Source organism: Poecilia reticulata, chromosome 9, assembly GCF_904066995.2.
Source record: "Poecilia reticulata chromosome 9, P_reticulata-male-v2, whole genome shotgun sequence".
Taxonomy (NCBI): domain Eukaryota; kingdom Metazoa; phylum Chordata; class Actinopteri; order Cyprinodontiformes; family Poeciliidae; genus Poecilia; species Poecilia reticulata.
Window position 1 is genome coordinate 15,879,662 of NC_088838.1, and position 26,098 is coordinate 15,905,759.

The 26,098-nt window shown below is 40.7% G+C and overlaps 2 protein-coding genes and 1 long non-coding RNA gene across 5 annotated transcripts in view; 1 reads left to right on the forward strand and 2 right to left on the reverse strand.

The window, feature by feature from the left end:
* Positions 1-15,664, reverse strand: part of LOC108166550 (uncharacterized) — a 42,200-nt gene extending 26,536 nt beyond the window's left edge. Inside the window, exon 1 of the long non-coding RNA XR_001776901.2 lies at positions 14,553-15,664. This is a non-coding gene — a long non-coding RNA (uncharacterized LOC108166550). The remainder of the gene's footprint in view (positions 1-14,552) is intronic.
* Positions 15,665-16,773: 1,109 nt separating this feature from the next.
* ccnh (cyclin H) lies at positions 16,774-21,605 on the forward strand. Of its 2 annotated transcripts, none has more exons than XM_008418888.3 (10): positions 16,774-16,983; positions 17,115-17,239; positions 17,330-17,452; positions 17,544-17,617; positions 18,153-18,366; positions 18,468-18,631; positions 18,717-18,787; positions 18,891-18,996; positions 21,292-21,355; positions 21,442-21,605. In XM_008418888.3, exons 2-10 carry the CDS (start codon positions 17,123-17,125, stop codon positions 21,466-21,468), a joined length of 960 nt encoding a protein of 319 aa, XP_008417110.1. In that variant the 5' UTR covers positions 16,774-16,983; positions 17,115-17,122; the 3' UTR covers positions 21,469-21,605. The 2 variants fall into 2 exon arrangements, with proteins under 2 accessions (XP_008417110.1, XP_081466740.1); XM_081610614.1 differs by having other exon boundaries at positions 16,774-16,982; positions 17,108-17,239.
* rasa1a (RAS p21 protein activator (GTPase activating protein) 1a) overlaps positions 19,327-26,098 on the reverse strand; it is a 29,472-nt gene continuing 22,700 nt past the window's right edge. For both annotated transcript variants that reach the window (XM_008418889.3, XM_008418890.3), the window contains exons 14-26: positions 25,688-25,845; positions 25,510-25,586; positions 25,258-25,430; positions 25,017-25,176; positions 24,592-24,734; positions 23,853-23,968; positions 23,671-23,757; positions 23,468-23,535; positions 23,288-23,376; positions 23,128-23,205; positions 22,791-22,925; positions 22,621-22,700; positions 19,327-20,746 (exon numbers count right to left, since the gene is read on the reverse strand). In XM_008418889.3, the coding sequence (XP_008417111.1) occupies positions 20,698-20,746; positions 22,621-22,700; positions 22,791-22,925; positions 23,128-23,205; positions 23,288-23,376; positions 23,468-23,535; positions 23,671-23,757; positions 23,853-23,968; positions 24,592-24,734; positions 25,017-25,176; positions 25,258-25,430; positions 25,510-25,586; positions 25,688-25,845 (1,413 nt within the window). In that variant the 3' untranslated portion in view covers positions 19,327-20,697. The remainder of the gene's footprint in view (positions 20,747-22,620; positions 22,701-22,790; positions 22,926-23,127; positions 23,206-23,287; positions 23,377-23,467; positions 23,536-23,670; positions 23,758-23,852; positions 23,969-24,591; positions 24,735-25,016; positions 25,177-25,257; positions 25,431-25,509; positions 25,587-25,687; positions 25,846-26,098) is intronic.

The following is a 26,098-nucleotide window of genomic DNA, read 5'->3' on the forward strand; positions in this document are numbered from 1 at the left end:
AGTGAAAAGTAGCAACACACAAATTGGACAGCAACAAGACTGAAAGGAGGACATTAAGTTGTCATCATTTGGTTGACATTAAAGTGGATGTAAATCATTTTTGGCTTTACGTCCTTTTTATGGTTCCTAAAATTAGTATTGTCAGGTCAAAACTTTACCAAAAAAAATGGGGACAAAAAATGATCCACTAAAGTCTGACTTGGCTCATCTCATTTTAAAAATACACATATATTTTTCGTAAACATACTAATCTTTCATCTTCTCAGCTATGTAAAGCATATTCCCCGATTTGCTCTATTGCAATTTCCTACCATTGTCTTTGTTATAAGCGTTGTCTAGACAACACCACTAAACCATAATGTTTAATACAGCCACATTTATTCCAACTGATCTGCCTCCCACAAATCTTAACTGCCTGGTGTCGATCTGTTTCTTGGATCAGGCCCAGCCCCGACTGCGCTCAGGCAGGTAAGAGCTCAGATAAGCACCCCGCTCCCTGGCCTGGGCCACAGATGAAAACACGTCTCCCCTTTTTACCACTTTCATCTTTGGCCAACATTCCACCCAAGCATACCCTATGGCTCCTTGCCCCCTGCCTCCTCTTATCCTTTTTCCTCCTCCAGCCTCCGTCATGCAGGGGACCAAGAATGGCATGCAGCGACAAACTTGAGACCTTGCAAAAAGAGGGGGAAAAAAAAACAGGAGGGGGAAGGACGTTGAGAGGTGGGGATGGTGGAGAAGAAAGGAGTTGTGAAGAAAAAGAGAAATGCACATTGTACTTTTCAAATGGATGGGAAATGATTCGCTAGGATTTGCTGACAATTATACGGTGGGGTTTAATCAATTCGGACCATTCACAGCGTGGAGAGGGCTGATCCCCCAGTACAAAGGAACAGACCGTGGGAGGGCGGTACCTAAGAAAGCTCTGGCCTGGTGTAAGTAACATGAGGCAACACTCCCCTCCCCACACATTGCACTGCAGCATATGGCTCCTCTCTGAACTTATTAGCTAGCGGATTAAGGCCAATCGCACAGACCCAAGGGCCTGTGGCTGCCTCTGCTGCACCCTCCCTTGCTCCCCCTCGCCCCCAGGAATGAAGCTGAGTGACAGGGAGCATTGTGTTGGGCACCTGAATTGCCACACCTCTCACTTACCCTGTCATACAGTGCAGTTTGATGAGGTTATTTGCTAGGACGAACTGGATCCAACCACTAGCCCTAGAGTCACAGAACAAACCACACAGAGCCAATCAATCAGTCTCTAATGTTGCATTAAAGCAGGTCCCATCAAGAATTTTCACATCTTTACACCCCATAAGAAAATTTTACCCATTTTAATGACCCTCTCACAAGTCTGCCTCCAAATTAGTAAGCTGCTCAGCTATGGAGAGTATTGTAAGCACCTGAATGTGAACACACAGATTAGGCCTGTAGATATGATGTCTAATTACCATCTCATTGCAACTCGACATGCAAGCTCGACATGAGTGCCGACGTGCTGAGAGAAAAAGGTCCATTTGACAGAGGTTGATTATAGGTCCATTATGCACAAAGTACTTAGAGATGGGCTGAGAGTAGGAATTAAGAGCTTGATGGCTACTGTGAGGGGACCTGGACTGGAGAACAGCGGTGCAGCAGTCAACAGGGTCTTGGGTTTACAGGAGGCCACGGCTGGGGGAGGGTGTACAGTAGTTTCTGCCCTTGTTGATTGGTCATCTAGAGAGATCTGACAAAAGAAGAGCCCCCTACTTAAGTCCTCATTTGATCTGGAAAGTGGCAGGTGATCCTCTGAATCTTTTTGTGTCAGCTCACAGGGGTCAGATGACCCAGAGTGACTTGTCTTACCTGGCACCCATCAAAGCTCCTCATTTGGAGCACATGGTGAATCAGTCTCGGGTATCCACCCCTGTGAGAGCTCCACCTGGCCATAGGGTAAAGAGGTGAGCTCCACAGTGAAGCAGCAGGGGTGCTGGATCCCAGCTTTACTAATCCTATCCTACATACTGCGAGGGGTTGAAGAACCCAAAGGTCAGAGATGGGAGCAGAGAATCTACATCTTTGTGGCTAGACAGGATTAGAGGACCAGGGGGGTTTTGGTCCTCGTAATTGAGGCGTCACGCCTGGAGATCACAAAAGTATTTGTGGAACTGACTGAAGAACCAACATTTGGTGGGATTGTGAGGATGCGAGACTTACACTGTCAACGATCTTTAATGTGCATCTTTAGTTTATTGTATGTACACTTGCTTTAAAGTGCAGCTCTTGTTGAGAAAGAAGGCCTTGAAGTTGCTCTTGGGTAGAAGAAATCCGGCATTTCCAGACAGGTCTTGTACTCCTTATTCTGACACTCGTTATGTGTCGCTTGTTGTTACTGGATTTCAAGATTGCCTGTCTTGAGAGTCGGTGATTGATGGTTTTTCACATCTTTGGCTGTTGCAACCACTATATCTCGCATAAAAAAAACCAAGACACAAACAGTGATACTGCAAGTCAAATTTTGGAGAGAAAAACACATACTCTGCAGGAATTTCATCAACATATATCTTAAAGAGCATCCTGATAGTCAAGTAATTTTCTTAGTTCATGTTAACCCACATCAGGCCAATCAACACTTTGGCACCAATTCTGACACTCTCTCACCCCTGACAACACCTTGAAAGCACAGCTTCATTTATCAAATGCTTTTTTCAAAACAGAATTAGTCACAGCACATCCAAGGCATTTTCAATAGGGCATGCATCCTCTGGTTAAAGGTTATATGGAGATAATATGTTACCTGCAGTTGAAAACTCTGACAGCGTCTTTAATTAGTATAAAATTTGATTATTTGGTCCATGTGATCCATGTTGAAAGCCTGCCAAAGACATTACTTCTGCAATCCTAAGAACTCTAATTTAAAAAATCTCATCATGTTGGTGAGATCTTGCTGATATATAGAGCATATTGCAGCATTACCAACCAAAATAAATAAAAGCAAAAGGGAGCTTTCTCAGATATGATGTATGATGTATCTAGATGAGATCTAAGTCTTTGAATTTTGAAGACCTCCTTGTCATTATCCTAATTTTTAGCTACATTTTCTGTATCAGATTCAACTGAGGATTCTTGCTGGACTACTCCCAAAATATAATTATTGCATTGAGTCAGTAAAAAAAAATGTTAGTAAAATTAAAACATTACTTTACATCTACTTAAGCAAGGGGTATGAATAATTTTGGGCTTGATTGTAAATCCTTGGTATATTTTTTTTTCCAGGTTGGATTGAAATTTTGCATAAGGGTTTTAACTGAATAAGTACTGAATGAGATAAAATTCACATTGGAGAATTATAGTGCTTGTCTCTGACCACCTCATTAAATGCATGTTATGTTCAAGAGCATTTAGCAGAGGGCATTAGATAGCCATAGAGATAAAGCCTTGAATAGAATGAATGTAAGGCCAATGGTTAACATTTGAGATGAGCTGCATGCTGAACCTTGGGGTTCATTCTGGTGCATTTGCCTCCATTATTGACTGAACAGGCAGATTGTGCTGGCAGGGATCCATCTCCCTCCACACACTGTAGACCCGACACTGTCTGAACTCACTCAAATCACGTTAGGCAGTCAAATCGGGTTAGCCACTCTTTAGCATCAAACACACTTTTGATTCAAAGCATCACTTCATTGTCACTCGACATGTTGGCATGCCAGAGACTGAGTTGTCAGTGCTCCTGCACTGATCCACATCCACTAGGGTCAAAAAGACTGGGATACTGAGCTGCTCTGATTGTAGATATGTGTGTGTGTGTGTGTGTGTGTGTGCGTGCGTGCGTGCGTGCGTGCGCGTGCGTGCGTGTGTGTGTGTGCATGTGTGTGCATGCGCGTGCGTGTGCGTGTGTGGCAGATAAGCAGGGGGTTGATAGTCAGACCATGAGACTTTTTAGGGAGGGTTGAGAAGAGTTACTGACAATCTGGCAGTCCTTCACAGTGACACGTGTGTTTGATGGTACACACAGCCTGTACTCAGCCTCTGTGACCCGCTGCTGTCACTGAGGGTCGAGGACGTGGCAGCGTGCCACCGTCTGCGCTGTGGAGGGATACGTTTTGTTCAGGGTGGGTTGGCGGGGGCGAGGACAGAGGTGGGGGTGGGAGCGAAAGACAGGGGTTGTGTCAGAACTGCCAGTCTTTGTAGGTTGTTGCAGAGTATAGACAGATACTTACAACTTATACTTATTTTTACTGCAAAAATAAATGCATTCTAACAACACGGGTGTTTCCTTTATATAAAAACTTCATCCTGAAAACTGAACTCGCATGAAAGAAATGCTTGCAGGACGTATGTCCTTTCTAGAACAAAAACAGGGTGGAGATAAAACGGCAGCAGATGAAACGTGATGTTTTACATTATGCTTAATTAGAGATGCAATAATAAATTGGCCAGAGGTCGGAATCATATAAATTATCACTGATTGGCTCTGAAAAATAAATGGCTGGTAAATGTATTTATTTTTCTTCCTTTTCATGAAACGCTTCAAAACTAAGAACTTGTTCCATTTTCAGTGATTCTTGATCAAATGAATGTTGAGTTTGATAAAAAAAAAATCTGTCTTATCTATTTTGCAAGGATAGAAGCAACACATAACTACTCTTAAAGCATACTCCACCATGTTTTTTGGGGTTTTTTTTGCAATATTGAGGGCATCTGTATTGATATGATTTCTTGAAAATCTCTTATGACTACATCCTAGAAATTGTTCTCATACCTCGCTAATGTCATTTTCCTGTACCGTTTCCTCTGACATTTTTCCTTCGTCTGGAGTGGCAATTTATTGCACACTATAGAGCAATTATGTTCTTGAGAGTAACCGAGTTGCACGTCACTCTGATTCATATATGTGTACGCTCCGAGGTGGATTCAGATGGTCCGAGTGTGTGAGGCTAATAGCAGAAGAGTAGGAGGAAGAGGTGCATGGAGAAGTTAAAAAGGCTATAAGGCTAACAGTGGGTGTAGGCAGATTTCTAGGTTTACTTGTGTGTGTGTGTGTGTGTGTGTATGAGAATGCGTGTGCTTATGTATTAGTGTATAGGCAAGCTTGAGGTGCACTAACCCTACTCTGATAAAAAATGTGTGGGATGTGAGGACGGTTGTGGAGCCAATCTACCCAGGACCCTCACTGCTGCCTGAGGGCCTCTTCAGCGCCTTCCTCCACCTGTCTGCCTCTATTTTTTGCTCTCCTGATACTCAAACTCTCCAGGAATGTCTGAACCAAAGGTTTTATATTTGTAGTTTTAGCTTCAACTTTTAGGAGATTTTTTTTTTCTATGAAATTTCATCAGAATTCATCAATTCATTCAATTCATCATCAGAATTGTAAAATATGCATTGAGCAAATTGAGGTCGGAAGAAGGTTTGTTTTGGGGGTTTTTTGCATTTATTTGTACCTCAAGAAAAGAGAAAGCAAAATGTAAAATAAGATGCACATATAGCATATAGTAATTAATGTACCAATATAACACTGATTTAAAAAACATACCTGGATCTGATGGAACCATGAATTTTCTAATTTTTTGCAGTGCAGCAAGAACAGTCTCTGACAAACACCCTGCATACTCACTCTACGCATCAACAAACAGCCACTGCAAATTGTTTGACATACACATCACACAAACACTTTGCAAATGTAATCTTTTAGCATTTGAACTTGGAGTGGTGCAATAAACAATTTGGCTATCACATTAAGATTGAGTAAAAGTCGAAGAGAGTGATGCAAAAAAGCAGCCCACCCCCCCCAAAAAAAAAAATTGAGCTGAGCAGCAGAGAGAATACGGAGGTTTTGATCAGGAGTTTCTCTGGGATAATTGTCAGGATCCGCCGTTTGGAAGATGACTGACGAAAGGAGCGGCATGACAGTGGAATTTGTTGAGGAAACATGACAATGTGTCAAATATCCATCAGACAAAGAAATGCAATATTTATGGATTCTTGAAGAACCTTTCTCTACCTCTCCTTACATACAGACCCTTGCATTTTGTCTTCTGCTTAAATTGTTTCCCACCTCGTCACGTGTCTTACTGATGTTCTCTCATAACAGGATTAACAAGCAAGAAAAGCCTGTTACTAAATGTAGTGTTAATAATTGTTAGGAATTAAAAATACACAGCCAGGATCAAGACTATTAAATATATATATATATATATATATATATATATATATATATATATATATATATATATATATATATAACCACAAAAGTTATATTTTATGGAGTCAAGTTTTAAAAGTAAAATTAGACATTTAAAACATTTCATTGTACTATACACTGAATATTGCGATGATGAACTTGCATTTTTGTTTATTGATCTTAATCTGGATCCACCAAAAGTCCATCCAACTAGACCAGTGTACTATTTGTGGGAAGAATTGAAATGCATGGCACGTGAAATTTGATAGCCTTTCAAACATGCTACCCAAGCAGCGCTTTACAATTGTGACATTATATACACTCAGAGAAGATTGCAATGCGATATATTGCACAGCTCCAATCTGTCATACATACAAATCCTAAATAAATTAATAATAATAATAATTTAATGATTACAAAATCCTGTGATGGTTTATATATTCAGTTGAAAAAATAAGAATTGAACCGGTCAATATTCTTCTCCGTAAATATATTTCTAATGAGTCTAGTGACAAGACCTGGCATCGGTAGCAACCCGAGTAATTCCCACATAGAGAGAAATAAACACAAATTAGTCCATGACACATGCTCAGTAATGAAGAATGACGCAGGGAATAACGAATAAACACGTGCATAAACAGATGTGCTAAATGACATAGAAACATGCGGAAATCTGTGTGTATTTAGAAAACAGTCTTCTTCTGTATCAGTTCAAGTTAGTGAGAGCTGGTTTAGTCCTGAAAAGTGGCCTATAAAAAATGTTTCATGACCATACTGCCACACAAGAAGTACTTCATGGTAGATAAAATCGATGAGTTAGTTCAACAACTCTGCAACATTTTTGTTGAAAAAACATGCAAGCGATATTAGTTTCCCATGTATTTCTAAAACCAGAAGTAGACAATTTGACCATAAACCAGTCACGTCCAGGTGCAACTGTAAGGAGTCAAAAGAACAATCAAAAAAACTGAAGTCACAAACTACTTACAAAGAAAGACCAAAAATGTGTTTTTCCATGAGAGCATGAAGTAACTGACTCAACCGCCGCAATAATCCAATGTGAGAGTAATCTAAAATCAGTAGAAAGAACAGATGATCGTAGAAGAGGGCCTCACACCCTCCAGAATTTAAGGACAGTTTATGTGGAAACAATGAACAACGTATGCCGGCAGTTTCTGTATGCAGGTACCGTCTTGAAGCTGTCTTTACCAAAACAGACCCTCTGTCAGAATTAAATGCATCTCAGTGTGTCTCAACACTTACTCCCAGTAATTCCTCATGAATAATTACTGACTAACTTGTATTTGAATTCCTTTCGCAAGTCGGTTGCTCGGGTTGTTAGCAACATCTGGTGTGAACATCATGTCAGCAACTCCATTACAAATGTATTTATTGTTAAAACTGTTGATGTGTTCAATATTTATTTCACCCACTGTATTTCAAATCAGAGTGTGGTTCTTGAATGTCAACTAATCAAGTTACGAACAGAAGAAACAAACAAGTATCGGCAACTCTCGTCTGCAGACTCGCACACTGTCACTCTTAATAAAGATGCAGATGTTTAGAGGAAGAAAGAAGAAAAAAGAGGAAAAACCTTTTTTTTTTTCCTGAGGCTACTGATTAATTAGCACTATCTGTCTGAAGACCTCCTGTTATGATTAGACAACCCGACCCTCCCTCATCACTCCCTCCAAACACATACACACACCCACACACACCCACAAGCACACACACACCTACTAAGAAAACAAAACCCACTAATCATTTGAAGCTTGTGCTTTGTAGGTGGGGCCCCCGGTCATTATCAGGGCCCCCAGCAGCAGCGGGTTTTGTTGGTTTTAGCTTTGCATCCCCAATCAATCCCTAACAGGAAGAGCTTTAATCAGGGTCTTAATACAGCAGTACAAGAGGTGGGACGGCCCTTTGTCCGGGCCCTGAAAAGCCTGATCAGAGGGGAGTCCTCTCGCGTTTCTTTACATTCACCTGCTGGGCCTTATTGGGTCTCTTTCTGAGAGAAAAGGGGAGCAGGGAAATGAATAAAGAACACGGGTAAAGTGTGGGCCGGTTCAGCCGGCCTGTACGGGTTAATCAAGGAGCTACTTGTCATCTCCACAGAGTCTCCCCCGGTCTCTTTCCCATGCCAATTCAGGCACGCCGAGGAGCTGGGCAGAGCCGAACAACAGCGGGCCATAACACAACATTGAGCTAATGATACGCTACTTTAAAACGAACGCGTGAAGCGGGGAGGTGGGAGGAGAAATGGAGGAAAGCCAGGGGGAGGGAGGAAAAAGTTGATGATTTGCAGAGAAATGCAATTTTGAGAGTCTGGGAATATGAGAGAAAGATATAGGAACTAAAATAGAATCAAAAATATTGTACAGCAGGATGTGATTTTGTTAAAAGCAAACACAACAAGCACACAGAGCGGGTGATGGGTTTGTTCAGGCTGCAGAGAATATTCAGCGAATCACCCATACATATAATCCGCACTTTGTGGGGGGGAAAAAAAAAAAAAGAACTGACATTTCCATATGTTAGTTTTTGTGTTATTTATTTGTTTTCTCTCTACTGTATAGGGACGTCATCGAGAAAAACAAGAACAAATTTCTTCTTCGGCAAAATCTGTAAAGATGATACAAGTTTAGACTCTAGATTTCTGGAGGTTCATTAACAAATAGGTGTGAAGGAGGGAGCGTTTACGCTGCTTCAAAGGCTGTGAAGTGATGCTCTTACTCCATCTAGTGAAAAGAGCGAGCAAATCCCTTCATACGTTTGAAGAACTGCGTGTGTGTGTGCGTGTGTGTGCGTGTGTATTTAGTGTTCTATTGCACTAACATTTTAAGAAATGCAATTTAAAAGATATGACCATAATTCAGCACAAATATGCAGACATATGAGAGCAGGAAAAAATATGAAACGTAAACATTTATGCGGATTGATGATTACATTAATCTACTTTGCTTCAATGTTTCCACTAGACAAAGAAATGGAGAGGGCTTTGGGATGTATCCATACTTCACTTGATTTGTGATGACGCATCCATCCGTCAACCAGAGATCCAAAGCGAACAAGGTCATCTTGATCAACACAGATAGGCCAAACATTGGAAAATCTCTTTTTTTTTTTTTTTACTATTCATTAAATGCATTAAAACCAAAATGTCTCATCATTATCCAGCCAATAAGTGCAACAACTAACACTATATGCTTTAATACACTTTGCTGCGATTAAAAAAACTGATAAAAGCTTGGGAGAAATGCTTCAATGCATAAATAAGAATAAACTCGTAATTCCTTAATTTTCCGTTAGATTCAGAGCTACGTCTGTCGAGGGCACATTTATTATTTTTTATGTGTCATTATCTTAAAAAAAAAAAAAACAAGCATGGTAACACAGAATTGGCAGATCTCACCAAAGACGGGACAATCCGTACTGGTTTAGAAAAAAAACCTTCATCTCTGCAATCTGTTTATTTCCATCTGAATTATTTTCGAAACGATGTGTAAAAGTGCACACAGAATTTACATTAAAGATATTATTATTAACAATACTCATCATTGTTATTCAATATACACAGTCCAAATCTGCGTCAAGAAATTGCATTTTTATCATTGCTGATTTTCAACTGTCACTCATTTTTTGAAATTTAACCAAGCAGAGGTCCAAAACAGCATTTTCCAACATGTTTTCTGTTAAAAAGAAGAAGAAAAAAAAAAGACATAAGTTCAACCCAACGTCTGTGACATTTCCAGGGATAAAAACGCTGGCAATTTGTGCGACATAGAAAGCTCTGTCGAATTATGCGTGTACTTTAAACGTCAAATTTGTCAGAGACAATGTAGACTGGCGCCTAATGGCTGATCTACCTGACAGGGCTTTTTGTTGAAGTCCACAGAAAGTCCACGGGAAGCCTTCTGTGCTCTCCAGCAGGGCCTGATGCACTTATAAGAATGTGCTCTATGTAACGAAAAGGGATGGCAGCAATTAGAAAACAAAAGAGGTGAGGAGGAGGAGGGGGCCTGGTGATTTTAGCAGCAGCACTTCAGCACCCGGTTTTTGCATTGTCAATTAGAGAAGCCACACAGTGTCAAGAGAAAGACAGAAAAAAAAAAACACAGATATTTCCTGCTGGTTGATATTTGCAAAATGTATATATATGTTTTTTTAAAACCATTGTGACTACTGCAAATGAAACACAAATCTTTTAAAATATGTGTATGCGCATGATCTTTTCAAATCAAAATTGCTTTTACTTCTACAAATAAAACCTATCATTTAATTTGTTTTCCTTTTCTGAAATGAATTAGGCATCCAAACTGTAAACGTGTCGGTGGGGCGGGGGGGAAAACGGGAGGGAGGACTTAGAAATCTATACTGTGGTGTGGCAGCAAAATTAAAACCAAATGCTACACGACGTCATGCACAAGCACACTTTCAGTCCATTTAAAAATTTAATAAGCTGAAAGCTTATTTGTCTGATTTGCTGGCTTTTTGGCTTCATTTTTGGCAGGCGTACGCTGCAGAAGGTCACCAATTCACCTGTAAGGAGAGAATTTACCCTGCCTAATTTTTCCTGTCCTTCAGGTGCAGCCTGCTACCCTGCTTTGCATTTTAATGAAGACTACATGTTTATTAAATCTTAGAGTGCCCCCTCCTTTAAAAAAAAAAAAACTGAAATAAATGGCTTATGGTTACCAGGCAACGCAAGTTGATCAAACATGCTTCGCCCTCCCCCAATTTTAAGCTCATAATTCATCATCTATATTCAGGCATCAGTTCTTAATTAGATTAAGATGCATAACACTCCCCCTTCTCAGCTGAAATCCTATTCACGCAAATGAATTAACACACAAACACACACACACATGCGTCCACGTGTGAAGCTAGAACAATTTAACACTGAATTTTAAAACGCTTAAGTTGCAGATGAAAGGCGATTTATGGCAAAGTTCAGACATTTCTAAAAAAATATTTACTAAAATATTATAATAAAAATACATTTTTGCTTTTGTGAGACCAGAAAAACCTTTGCATCATAAACTGTAATAGCAGGAGTTGCTTCAGATCCTTTTTATAGTTCAGGGAATTTAAAAACCATCGTACGTAACACTTATTAAAATATAAACAAAATACATCAATTAGTAACCAAACATTGTATGTCAAATAATGCTACAGGTCATTTGGAGAACTTACAGTAAAGTATTTGAATTTACAACAAAAACATTGGGCCTTACTGTGTGTGCTGCCCCCCAAAAGCTAAGCTGTGCTTTTCACTTCCTGAAATATTAATCAGCACAGCCATCTACAAATGTTTTTGTTGTTGTTGTTTTTATCTAACTCATTAAGAAAAAGAAAGAGAAAACAGCAGGTTTTCTTGCACGGTTTGCTTTAGCTTCCAGGTAAAGTTAAAATGGGGTCATCAAATTTCATCACAATTCTCAAAGGTGCGACCGTGGAGAAGGAAGAGATGTGTGCATGGCAAACCAAGGACGGTTGGATTTGCTGCAAAGAGCACGGCTCGCTTTGCTCTCCCTGGAGCCACGGCTTTGATTGAGCGCCTGAAATGAGTTGAAATGTCACAAATCTCCGCCAGTACACTAGAAATGAAAATTGGCCTTGTAGCGGTTTTAAGGCTCCCATTAAGAGTGGGCTTAACGTTTTCTATTTAAGTGTGCCGTTGGAGTGCATCTAAAATACAACATTATTACACATCCCTGCGCACTCGAGGAAAAATGTTCCCCTGGAACTTGTCAATGCAGATGGAGTCTCGGCTATATTAAAAAAAAATAAAATAAAAAAAAACAGAGCTCAGAATCAGAGGCCTTGATATGACAGGAGGGTAGGAATAAGCTCAGGGGAAGACAAGCTTGAATTAAATTTGCAAAAAAAAAATGTGTTCAGAATGGGATAAATTGTCATGTGATTAGTAGCAGAATGCAGATTTTAGTCCTTGATTTTGGCTTTTATCAAAAAAAAAAAAAAAAAAGAAATTGGTAAATATAGCACATCTGACACCTGAGTGTCTGGTTTTATCAAACAATAACACATCTTACACGCAAGCTTTTCTTGTTAGAGCTGAATACACTGACTTGGTAAATCTACAGCCCTTCTATTTACCCCCTTTTTCTTAGATGGTTGGATTTTTTTTTTTTTCAGGGGAAACAGAAAAAATGACTATCCTGGCTGCTTAGTATTCACATCACACAAAGTGGGTCTGTGTTCCTTATTTAGTCCCGTACTGTACAGCTGGGGAGCTGTCCAGCATGGAGCGGCAGTATGCAAATGAGTCTGGATTTGAATGGAGATGGAGGTAGACACAAAGCTCAATTAGAGACAGAAAGAAAGAAAGAGGCGGTGGGGGAGCGTCTGGACAGGAAGAGGTGGGGGGGAGGATGGAGAAAAAAAAAAAAAACGCTTAATGCCAACCTGAGCAAAACCAGTGTACAAACATGCTGAACCACAAAGCTGCATGCAAATAGCCAGACGTATTTCTAAATTCTCCAGCCCGTCTTTCTAGGGGATCAGACGGCTCAGCTCTTCAGCGCGTTTCAGTCACACCAAGAAGATCCTGCATCATCCATATCACACACACAAAATAAATTCAAAAAAAGGTTTTAAGTGCCAGCGCGGGAAACAATAAACGAACATATAAAAAGCAAAAGAGGTGGCGGCCATTTTGTTCCCAGGTGTCATAGTTGATGCCCGGCAGCCAGCACGTCATGTCACCCAACTGTCCTTGGTGGAGCCTCTGACACGAGCACTGTCACCTCTTGTTACCCTGGCAACTGCAGAATCAATTATGGGGGATGGGAACAGAATATGAATATTCACATTGCAAGGGAACCTTCATCAAAATTTATAATGTCTTCATACCGCATGTTTTTTTCTTTTTTTTTTCTACATTTTGGTATGAATTGTTGACGTTGGTTTTTATGTGATGGAACAACACAAAATAGTGTCCAATTGTGAAATGCAAGGAAATCACATTTTTATTTTTTGAATTAAAAAAATGCATTTTTTATCCCTGCATTTTTTTTTATTCAGCCCCATCCATGGCTTCAACATTTTTTAGATACCTTGCTTTAAACTTCACAACTTTATCCATCACCTGTCTGCTGTGTCCCCTGGTCTTCATGATGCTGTTTGCGCTGCTTTTCTCGAACAAACACCTGAGGCCATTACTGACCATGTGTACTTACACCAAGATTTAGCTAAGCTCAGTTGAACTCTTTCTATGTGCTGCAAAAGATAGTTCTACAAAGCACTGAGGCAGTGGACTGCTTCCATGGCTTTCACTGTTTCAATAGTAAAACGTTTTTAAAACGGTGCATCGTTTTCCTTTCATTACACAATTATGCGCTACTTTTTGTTGGTCAGTCACCTCACAATATAATATTAGAGCTTATGGTTGCAATGGACCAAAATAACATGAAACAGTTCAAGCAGTGCTACCACTGTTGGTAGAGACAAATAAACCAATTCAAGCACACTGTTTGCAAGCTTTGGCATTAGTAGCTTGAAGAAAACAGAAAAGCTGTTCTGTATTTGGGCCGTAAGGGCGGGAGCGCTCCAGCTTCTCCTCCTGCTCCTCTCACCTACCATTAAGACGAGGATCATGAATAGTTTACAAAACTGCCTACAGAAAAACGTTGACGTCTTGCACAGCATCATCGGCAGGTTTTTAGCTGGCTACATTGGATCTATGACCTGCAGTGCGGTCATTTCACATACAGCTGAAGTACAACAGACAGGAGTGCAGGCTTGGCTCTGAGGGGATGAAGCTAACCTAATCAGGGGAGACTGGCAATGCAATATAGGTGTGATTTCCAATAAAACACTGCTTGTACAATCAATATTGTCTATTTCCCGAGGCCTCCTTTGCAGGGGTTTTATTTTCAACATCAAATCAGTTATTCAAGCAGGTCCAGTGTAAGTAAGGAAGAGGAATTGCCATTTCAGCCAAGAATACAAAGAGAATATATGGACAACTAAAAGAAACCCAGAACTATAGCACAAGAGTGAGAGGTAGAAATAAGTCATCACACACTACGGAATTATGCGAAAAATGCACGTGGCACGGTGTGACCACAGGCACGAACATCCACGCAGACACTCGGTCTGCGTGTGCGCGCGCTCGTACAGTAAACGTTGCAACGCTCTCATCAATAATGCATCGGCACTTCATGTTTATGCAATTCGCAGGGCAGGCAAGCCCGAGCGATGGAGTCGGTGCAATCCTGATTCACGCAAAGCACGCACAGGCTACAAGTCACACACGTCTACGGACAGACTGAGCTCACACACATACACGAGTTTTTTTTTTTTTTTTTTTTTTTTTACCGCCTGTGGAGAAGGAGATTAAGATTATAAAACAGTATTCAGCACATACCTGTTAAGGCACTTTTTCTCTCTGATTCTGGTTTTTATGCAGGCTGGAAGGGCTCACAGTAACGCGCGCACTAAGGCTCTCCTGATATGCAAATTAAAGGCTCTGGCTCAATGCAGGGGCATTTATTATTCATAAATTACTCATGTTTATGCAAATGACGGGCTGATACGGAAACACTGGTGGGGGTTGAGTGGCTCAGTCTAAACATACTGTGTGATTCGATCGTTGTTGCGCTCAACCATTTGTGATCCAGATTCAAACATTTGACCAACAGAGATAGTCACGGAGTAGTCGGTGTTCTCTGAACTTCTCGAATGGGAGTTTTGAGTTTTACATCCAAAGGTGGGTCCTGTGCATTTATGTATGTAGCTAAAGCACGTTTTTTATTTGAATTTTTCAATATGAACAAAAGGTTTAATTTATGTCTTGTGTTTTGAATGGAATAAACTGCAATGCATGGTACATATTCAAGTTAATGTAATAATTATAGGGCCTTTCAAAAGTATTTTTTTATATATACTTTGGCTCATTACACCCACACATTTTGACCAACATTGTTTTTGCCTTTATGAATTGTTGCCAAAAATAATTTAAATTAAGTATAGTATAAAGTGTTACTGTACAAAATCCCCATTCTCTCAAATAATAGTCATATATCATTATGGACTAAAATCAGAATGAATACGTTGAAGGACAAAAATAAATTGCCAGGTTTAAAAATGTTGAATGCACCTGAGCATCTTTGTTTGTTTGTTTTTTGTTTTATTTCTTGTTTTTAGTTTCCACACTTCGTATGAGCTGGTGGTGGTAAAGTACTATAATGGTGTTCACCAACCATCTTTCAAGCTCTACAAGTAGAATAACTTTCTGCCCTATTTATTTTTAATCTTGACACTCTCTGGACAGGGAAAGTTAAATTGTAAAACTACATTGCTGACAAACTTATTTTGTTTGTTTTGTGGTTTTATTGTTTTTTTTTTTCATACCATTGGCACTTTCTGGATCCCATACTAATATTGTTTCGCGCATAGACATAATATAAGAATAGACGCCTCATGGACCACTCTCGCCTATTGTCGCTGACAAGATTTAGGGCAGCCATCTTGGAGCGGTACTCCACTCAGCGTTAATTGTTTAGCAGGCACAATGACGTATCAGCGCATTTAATCGATCATAACACGCTTTTTTGTTACTGGAAACCATATTCAAACATCTATCAAAGCTACATTTATAAACAATTGTATTTTTTTAAGTATGTTTTTAATACATAGTTCAGCATATTTAAATATGCTTAGTGACTATAACAATAGAATAGGAATAGAATATTCTGATATTGACATATGATGAGCATATTAAAAAAGCACACAGCCGTTCATAATTTAGTTAATAAATTATTTAGTAATATCAATACATATTTATAGAACTACAAACAAAAATAAATAATGATTAATACTGAATAATATATATTGGATACATGTTTATATAGCCTATATATGTTTTTCAGCCGACGAGTTCTAGTTCAGAGAGATTCAGTAGCTGAGATTGAGTCCAAAATCCGATGCGAGATTCATCCGTGCTGCAGTGAATCCGTCTCTCTTTATAGATATCTCCCTCTTCTTCCTCACATCGTGTCTTTAGGAAACCTTCAAAACAAAAACGGAAGATTTGGAATGTATCTTACTTTTGACAGAGTGAAAGAATTACATATAACTAATAGTCTTTACCACCTGTGTAAACTTTGCTGGTGAATGTTATAACACATAATATGTTTCATAATATATGTTACATTGTTTCATTTCTAATGTAGGCTCTTGTGTCAGATAATCTCAGTCAATATTGGAAAATAATTAATTGTTTTTAGATTTACAGAATCTCAGTTAGCCTTCATAGCGGGGCTGAACCCCGTATTACACCAAGCACTGTAGCTAATATTAGCTGGTATCTCGCCGGTGGACATAAATGCAGTACAGTAATATTCTAATCACAAAATATAATAATATGTCCATCTTACTTGTGAACTGTTGTTTGTGGAGCTCTCACATCAATAGTCCATCGATCCGAACAACAATATCCCTCTTGGTTGAGCAAAGTAGGAGGGACGACCGCTCCAAGATGGCCGCCGCATTTCCTGCGCCAGAGCAGCCAATGCGGGGTTTACTCTTAAATTACGTCTATGGTTTCGCGCACAGCACTCTACTTTACGGAAGCAAATGTATTACGGTACAATCATACGTCATCATTGGGCGACTCATGCTGGCGTTCAACAATGGTGACGCGCTGAGATTCGTATATTTCGAGTACTTCAGTCTGTTTTCACTCTATAAAATACCGACTTTACCCTTAAAAGGAATTTAAACCGTGTATCTGAAAGCATATAACCGGTGTACACCAAAGTCATTTAGTGGAGTGATGCGTAACTAGATCCACGAGGGTAAGTTGATGAATGTTGTGAATAAATGTGAGCATTAGTCTGGTAACGTTAATCGGCTTTTGTTTATTCTTGTCAACTTTTTCATATATATTTTCACATTATTGAGACCTTTTGTCCTCTTTTTGATATAGAAACCACCATGTTCCACAACAGCTCACAGAAGAAATTCTGGACTTTTAAAAACGAGGATGAACTGGAGCAGATGCGGTACGTGGCCAATGAGAAATTTCGTAGGAAGGCTCTGGAAAGTGGAAAGGTAGGGTGACGCAGCCTGAACTACTACCACAGCATTTTTTTTATAACATTATTTGTGTTTTCATCGCAGTTTGATTCTCTGTTGAATTAGCCCGGCACCAGTGACTTCAGGTTCTTGGATCGCCACGAGGAGGACGCGTTGTTTCGACACTACGAGAGGAGACTGCTGGACTTCTGCAATGCTTTTAAACCCGTGATGCCCAAATCTGTGGTGGTAGGTTTCCGTGTCGAGCTTTCCGCAATGCAGCAGTCAGTCACTCCGACACACTGAACAGCGTGTTTCACCTGTAATCTCACCTCTGCAGGGTACAGCCATCATGTACTTCAGGAGATTCTACCTGAACAACTCGATCATGGAGTATCACCCCAGGATTATCATGTGAGTGCTGCTAATTTAGGAGAGCTGTAAGGTTTGATGTGGTTTCTATCGAAAATATATGCTCAATATGATTTGAAAACCACTTAACACCATGTCTGTACGAATGGCTGTTTCATTTCACAACCTGTAATATGCAAATATTGTGGACAGGTGGGAAGTAGACGCAGTTTCTCACAAAAGTGAGCATCCCCTCACTGTAAATATTGTACGTCTTTTCATGGGACAACACTGAAGATATGTTGCATAGCAGTCAGTGTAAATGTGCCGTCTCCCTAAAAGAAAAAGTCAAATACACGGCCTTTAGTGTACAATCTGCTGGCCAAACGTCCTGTAACCTCTGTAACATCTCATTTAAAATATCAGAATGATGAGTAAATCCCGCTACATGGTGGATGTTTCATATCAACAATTTACCGTGACATTTAATAGTTTGTCCTACTTTTTTATTGACTGTTTTTTAAACTACTTTGCGCCAGTGCTTCCCTGTAAAGTTCTCCACCTACTTTTTCTTGGCCCTCTCTCCTCCTTGCTTCAGGCTGACGTGTGCATACCTGTCCTGTAAGGTGGATGAGTTCAACGTGTCCAGCACCCAGTTCGTGGGAAACCTTCTGCAGGAGAGTCCTGCAGGACAGGAAAGGGTCGTGGAGCAAATCCTAGAGTATGAGCTGCTTCTTATCCAGCAGCTCAATTTTCACCTGGTGGTCCACAACCCCTACAGACCCATGGAGGGTCTGCTGATTGACCTCAAGGCGTGTGCTCTCCGTTTTGATTTTGATTACGCTCCAGGAAATCATTCACAATTAAAACCTCGGTCATACGGCGTTCCATAAGGTGATTTTTCTCCCGTCAGACTCGATACCCGACGCTGGAGAACCCGGAGTCGCTGAGGAAGAGCGCCGACGATTTCCTTACCCAAGCAGCCATGACGGACGCAGGACTTCTGTTTTCTCCGTCCCAGATTGCTCTGACAGCTATTCTGAACAGCGCTTCCAGAGCTGGCCTCAAGATGGAAAGGTACCAATCAGAAATGTTATTTGAATTGTCATTTATTAGTGTATACAGTCAGGCACCAATTTATTTATTTATTTTCCTCATTTAGCTACCTGACTGAATGTTTGGGCCTTAAAGAAGACAAAGAGACTCTTTCGAAGATGTATGACTCCATGAAACGTGAGTCAAGGCCACCTTCAGTTCCTCTCCACAAGATGGCGATGCTGAGCTGTGCAACCATCACGTCTGATTTGATTCAAGCGTCTCGTCTTTATTTCTGCAGGGATGAAAACCCTCCTGAAGAAGTATGAACTCCCCAAACAGGAGGAGGTGAATGCTTACAAACACAAGCTGGAGAGGATCCATGCTGAATTTGCTACTTCAAGCAAGTAAGGAGATGAAGAAAGCGCTGGGATAACTGTTTCATGCTTTCTAATGGGAAATACACAGTCAAAACATCAATTAGGAAACATCTTTGGTACCTGAAATACTAATAAGAGTTAAAACAAAATGATGTAGAGTTATTTCTATTGAAAGTTTTTGAAAATTCCTAAATTTTCTATTAGGAGTTGCCAACAGTTTTAGACTTAAATTACATTCTCATCTCTTTTTATACTACAACCTAAAGACACTGTTGTAATCTTACTTGATTATTTTCAATTTCATTTGGTTGTATTCTGCACATATTCATGCCCAAGTGAATAATCGCAGGCGTTCAGTCGTATGCAATAACAGTTTTATTTCAGTCAGGTCGTATCTAAGATGCAAAAGGTTCGAGGTTCAGTCTCGGGTAGAAAAATAAAAAGGAACACATCAGCTGTATGAAATCCAGAGAAGCTGCGTCACTACTCGCATCATTCACACCGTAAAGCGTATCCGACACAGGTACGGCTGCCGACTTATAGGCTTAGTGGTTGTGACTCATTTCTCTCCGGTGGTTTGCTGACACTTTGTGAGGTCCTCGGTATCGTTAAGTGCATCTACAGTAAACTGTTTGGTAAACGTCCGAGCTACGGCAGGCACAGGGTCGGACTTCTGCAGCGACTCGAGCCGTCGGGCGGGCGGCACCTGAGGCCGACCTTTACGGCTTCGTAAGGTTGATGAATCCCCGTGTGTGTGGTTCGAGTTGAAGTGGAGGAGCCGTATGAGAAACAGTCGTAGCAAAGGTGCACAGAGGAAACGCCACCTGTTGTGGTGGCGGAGTGAGGGGGGGGGGCGAAAAACTGCAACGTAGCTAAAGCTTTTTGTTTTCATCCAAAGGCATAGAGGGAGTAAAGGTGATGGTTTGTTAGAGCAGCATATATGTAGGCCCACGCACTAAAGCACGATCCATTCAGGGTTAACACATGCACAGGACAGGTTCTAGGTATGCAGCTTTCTCAGCACTCCTATGCTATATCATACACAAACACGGTATTTCCTTATAAGACTAACTACATAACATACAAAGCAGCATATGTATATATAAAAAGTTGGGTTCGTGCTGCAAGGAAAAAAACAAATACAGTGTAAGTTACAATGGTTTGGTTGCGTAGAAAAATCAGGTGAAAGGATGATTGTGAGTAGAAAGGGAATTAAGGCTAGTGTTGTCTTGGAAAGAGGTGCTGTGTTTGAATTCCCTGATGACAGCAGAAGTCGCTACTTCGGTACTTTGGGTTTTCTCCCCTCCGACGACTCGTTCCCCACAGTTTGTCCAAAGAGGAGTAGCCAAACAGGAAGCCCGTTAAGTCTGCTTCCTTCCCATAACTGGTTCAAGACTTGTGAGGAAGTGATAGAAACACCAGGATAGAAAAGATCAGATTTCTGCAGCGCAGTGCACCAAGATCCTCTCCCGTAAGGTCTCTGCGTAAAAAAAAAAAAAAAGTTTCTGACGGATTTTGGATTCAGACGAGGGCTTTGGAGAGACGATATTCAGTTGTGCAGCGAGGATTTTTTTCCACGGAGGACAGTCACGTTGCGTTTGTACCGCCACATGCGCACAGTAAAAGCACAGACTCGCTCGGAGTCTTCAGTTTCACAACTCGTGGAACGAGGCGTCGCTTTGGCTGCACGATCTGATTACAGGATCTGCAGGTGGAAATCCTTAAAACTCACATTACCTGGATGGCAGCAGCCAGAGACATGATGGTGCACTCTGTCCTGTAAAATAAAACGGACACGTTTGTGAAAGACACAAGCTGTTCAATGTTGCTCTGTTAGGACTCCTGGGACAGCTACTGGTATGAATGGGGTAAACTAGACTATAGGGCTATGAAGATGAGGAGCAGACTACCATTTGGTGACCTTATGGAGGACCAAAAGTGCCACAATTTTCAATAAATAACTTTTAGTACGCATTGCATCATGTTCGTTTTCTGCCACCCTTTTCTCAAAGTCACTGTTAGATATTTTTTATAATATCTGGTCAGTATTAAACATAATTTAAATTCACAAAGCATTTCAGCAAATTACTGAAGAATTGTTGCATTTACTTAAATATCTAACAATTTCCATGTTTTATTTGCAAATTTGAATAATAATGCTTCATTAGGTTGTGGCACATTTGGCACGCCATACATTTATACCTAAAAAAACACTTAAAATGGTTGCATCCACACCAAGACACAAAACAGAGTTCACCACTCGTTAATCCGCTTGTAAAATCGCTCCACTTTACCAAAATAACTTTTTTTTTATTCTCGCAGCAAACGAAAAAGAGGATATGAAGAAGACGGCCATGTTGCCAAAGAACCTCGTTTGACCGAAGAGGTTAGACAGTTTTCTTCATTTGAGCAAAATGTTTATGAAATGTTTTCCCCAGAAATCTTAATCAGTCACATTTTGTTTAATTGCAGGACTGGACTGATGAAGACCTCCTATGAGATTATTAAGTTGTGGAATGAAACTGTTGAAAGTTCCTGCTTTACTCCAGTATTTTATATGGAAAAAATCTAAATGTGGCAAAATTAAGTGCACATTTCGGTTGTGTTTTCTGAGAAATAAAGATATTTTTCTACTAGTTGTTTTGTTTTTTTTTTGTCCTAAAACAAAAGTGCCACGTTAACACCAAGTGAAAGCGTCTGGACCTTTGTGAGGGCACAATAAACGACTCAATAATCTACTTTACAAAAACAAACAGTTTAATAAGTGCATGCATGTCTGTTATACAGTCTGTACTATTAAAAAAAATACCACTGTAAACTTTTACTTGGTTTTTTTGATTATGTGTCCTGTGTGGCAAATGGGATGTTTTAAAACAGAAAAAAAAAGAAGCCGCAGCCAAATAATCAAATATAACTGATACAATTATGACCTGGCAAAAATTCAGCTTATCTCACATATATACTCATGATTCCAGCAAGAGAATTTATTAATATAAAATAACCATAGGTTTTCTGCAAGACTTTGAAAAAAGAACAGACAGAAATGTTTCTTTCAGCGTTTTGCAGATATTGTCACAACCTTTAAAATTAATCAGTAACTAATTACAGTATAAAAAGCATATTTGCTCAGAATCCAGTTTACCATTAAAGGGGGTTGAGAGAACTAGCTTCTTCATGTCAGTTTCCTCACACTGAGTTGAAAGTAGGGGACCATAACTTTGGCAATTTGTGCCTTTAAAGCACAGTAGGTACAAGAAAACCATATAAAATCCTTATATTTGGTCCTCTTGGTGAATGAATGAAATGCACCCACATCACAGTTATGAACAAAGTCCAAAGGGGAGAAATGTAGCAGTCAGTCATTGGTGCAAGTTTTTTTTTTTTTTCTCTTCCCATTTTGTTGTTTTTAGGAGCCATGTTGCTTGTTGTACTCAGATGCTGCTGTTGCATAGCTTTTTGTGGTGAACGAGACAAGATGATGGGTGAGGATGGGTGGGACTATCAGACGGAGACATGATGGGAGAGTGGTTCCGTTGTGATGAGGGGGGGGGGGGAAAGCATGCTAGGTCTCCTCAGGGCTGCGCTCACGGAGAGGGGAGGGGGGGCTCGGCGCAAAGATGGACAAACGGGAGCAATGGGCTGCAGTACTACCTGTTGCTGTTGGACATGGCATACTGAGTCTGCTTCTGCTGGAGGAGCTCTGTGATGGCCAGCAGCTTTTTCAGTACGTGCTGAACGACAAGAAAAGCAGAAAGAGATTATTTTCCAGAGCGAGGGCATGAGCTGTGAGGAAAGTGGAGCTGTTGCTCTGGGTGCCTGACCTGCTGTGCGCCCCGTTCGTTGCTCAGAGTGCGGAGCTCGTCCGAGTGCGTGGCGCAGACCTCGTGCAGCGCAGCCAAGTCCCGTGACAGGTCCGTCCTGAACGACTCCGGGTGTTCAGGGAGATCAGGGACATTCTACAAAAGCAGATTGTCATCATCATCATCATAATAACATGTTTTAGCTTTCAATTAACAGCTTCTGTTCCTCTCTGAGCCCGAATGAATCAGAACCGTGTCACAGAAAACACATCCAGCCTTTTCTTGGCTTTTGCTTACTTACTTCTAACAGCCAGTCCTGATCTCTGTTAAATAAAAGAAATATGAAAATGAGACTCACGCCTAACTCGTCCAGGAACATGATCATCCGATGCTTGTTGTTTTTAATAAATGGGTTAACTCCCTCCATATAAGGTTCCTGTTAGAATAAGAAGAGAAACAAAGATCAAAATGCTACCAATGTTTACGAAACTCAAAGCCAAACAGGAAAGGCTTCAGACCTTAGCACCAAATTCAACCAGGTTGGCCAGATTCTGGACAGACTTGGCCACCAGTGTCAGAGTCCTGGCTGCTGTTGGAGATGGAGGGTCTGTGAAAAGAAGAAGAAGTGGAAAAAAAAAAAACACACTGCATCATCTGTGTGATGTTAAACAGAAAACTGTTTTTCAATAGATGCTCACCAGCAATGATGTTGAACATTCTGGGGTTGAGAATGGCAGGGCAGATCAGCCTTAGAAAGACAAAGCCACTAGAGATAGAGATAAACAAACCAAAAAAACAGTTTACTCACACAGTAAGTTGTACAAACCATGTTGACTGCAGAAATATCTCATCTGGCTTTTAAATCTAATAATGTCAAGCCCTGCATGGTTCGCAGGTTTACCTCACAACCCTTGTCCGCATGGTGTGGTTGCTAGGGAACTTCTGCTGAACAGACTTCTGCAGGCAGCCATAAATGAACCTTAGCGTCCTGGAGAGACCGATACAAAATGGATTATTCAACTTTAGTACAGTTTTCACAGAAATATCTCACAGCTCAATCTGTGTCTTAGCCTCTGATCTTACGGCGGTAGGATGTCCGCAGCCATGAAGATCTTCTCCACAAGCTCCGACAATATGTTGAGAAGGTGAGCCAGGTTGGTACCAACGTCCTCATTCTTTTCCAGTTTGGAAGGATTTAACTTAACACAGAGGGACAATTGGAAATTAGCTATTGTAATTCTTTACAACTATGATGAACGAATAAAGTCTTTAAGAAGTATTTTCATCCCTTAAACGTTTTCACAATTTCTCATGTTGCAATCCCACTCCGTTGTCTTTTACTAGGGTTTTATTTATGCCAACACAATGTTGTGTAGATGTTAAAAGTGGTATGAAAATGGAAAGCTTGTAAACCTGCCTTTTGCTTGATTTGGACCTGCACATATAGACCCTAAACGTTTTGCCCATTCTTCTGTGTAAAATAGATCAAGGCAGTTGGACGTGGCAGAATTTATTTACATTTTGCAAAGAAAATGAGACTAAATGCAGTCAGATGCAGTTTTCATATTTTTGCATGTAAAGAAAATCGGTTTCCTTCAACTTCAAAATTAGGCATTAGCTTATTATAGGTCTCATAGAAAATCCTCAATGATTATATCTTTGTTGCAACAGGGCAAAATGTGACAAAAGAGCAAGAACTATGATTTATTTTTTATTTTTTTTTGCAAGGCACTAATGGTGTAACTATATTTTAGTAAACAATACACAAACTCTCACAGGTATGAGTTATGGTGCAGCAGCTGGGAGTTTGTTGTATCGTTACCTCACACGACTGTTTGCTTTCCATGATTTTGAGGATGGTGTCCTTCAGCGCGTAGTGGACGAAGGGCGTGGCCGTGGCCTTCATGTACTGCTCCATGAGCGTGCTGGCCAGTGTAGTTGCTCTGAACAACGTTGTTGCCTCATCTGGTAAAGGCCCGCAAACATGACATGTTATACAAATAGCTGCCGTCACACACATTCCTCAGTTTACATCACACAAGTAAAAAATTTTAAAAAGTGCTAAATCCTGCAAAACAATGAAGAGTATTGCTAAGCTGCAAGACGACTTGTGACAGCATGCCCTCACTATGAACAATCCCCGCATGTTTATCCAAATTCCTGAGGGAGGCGGCTAACCGATTCTTGGATCCAGATGATCGTTGCTTGTTTTTGCAGGAGTTTAATCCCCGCGTTTGTGATTCTTACCCTCCATGTTAATTTCTCTGTCGTTGAGCGTCCTCAGTAGAGGCGCTTCAGCCTTCTCGTGTCTGAAGATCCGAAGGAGGAGGCTGGCCAGTAACGTGCGGTCCTGACCACAAACGTTGGCCAAAGCGTAGATTGCGTGGAAATCTTTCTGCAGGATCATCTGCAGAGAACACTTTGGGTCAATGACATCGCTGGCAGTGAGACAAGATTGCCGTTGGAGAAACTTCACAATAAGTCGGACCTCTTTGAATTCACTGTACTCCTCCTCCGGCATGATCTTCTCCATGGAGTAGCGATGGCGCACGCGCAGAGATCCCGGCTCGATCCCCTTCAGAGGGACGTGGGAGCTCAGCGGGAACCACTCGTCAATCATCTGACCCTTCGGCAAGCGACCCAGCTGGCACCGCATGAACACTGCAAGGGACGCGTCAAATAAGCGAGTTGTGAAACAAACAAGGGAATAAAACGCCTCAATAATGACCACCGTACTTACATATGTCGCTTTCTTTGTTCTTCTTTGTTTTGTTGCCCAGACTGATTTCAAATATGTTTACTTCACTGGACAGATCACTAAAACGAGGAAAAAAACAAGACAAAAAAAAAAAACACACGGTTTCTAATTCTGCAAATGTTAAGAGTACAAAACGAGGTGGGGAGTCCCACACACTTACTCGAAGATAAACTCCTCGGTGAAGACAGGATTCTGCCCTTCTCGCGGCTGCGTCTTGGCAACCTGGACGCTGTTCAGGTAGATGTTGCAGTAAGGGTTGGTAAAATACTTCACCGGCAGCTTGTGGGCCTCCTCCACGTACAGCACCAGGCTGCTCACCTGAGACAAAAGTCATCAACACACACACATAAAATGCTACGGATCGGCAAATTCGTATCATGTACAAGGCGACGCTTTTCAGAGTATATAAGCAAGTCTAGCGTGTGTTGTGTGGTACAGGCGTTGGCAGAGGAACACTAGTTTAGTGAGACTGACAAATAAATCATCAAAATGAAGGATTTTTGAGTGCAATTATCTCTTTTCATTGGTGCGACTATCAACTGCTTTGCTGCACTTTAATGAACACAAAGCG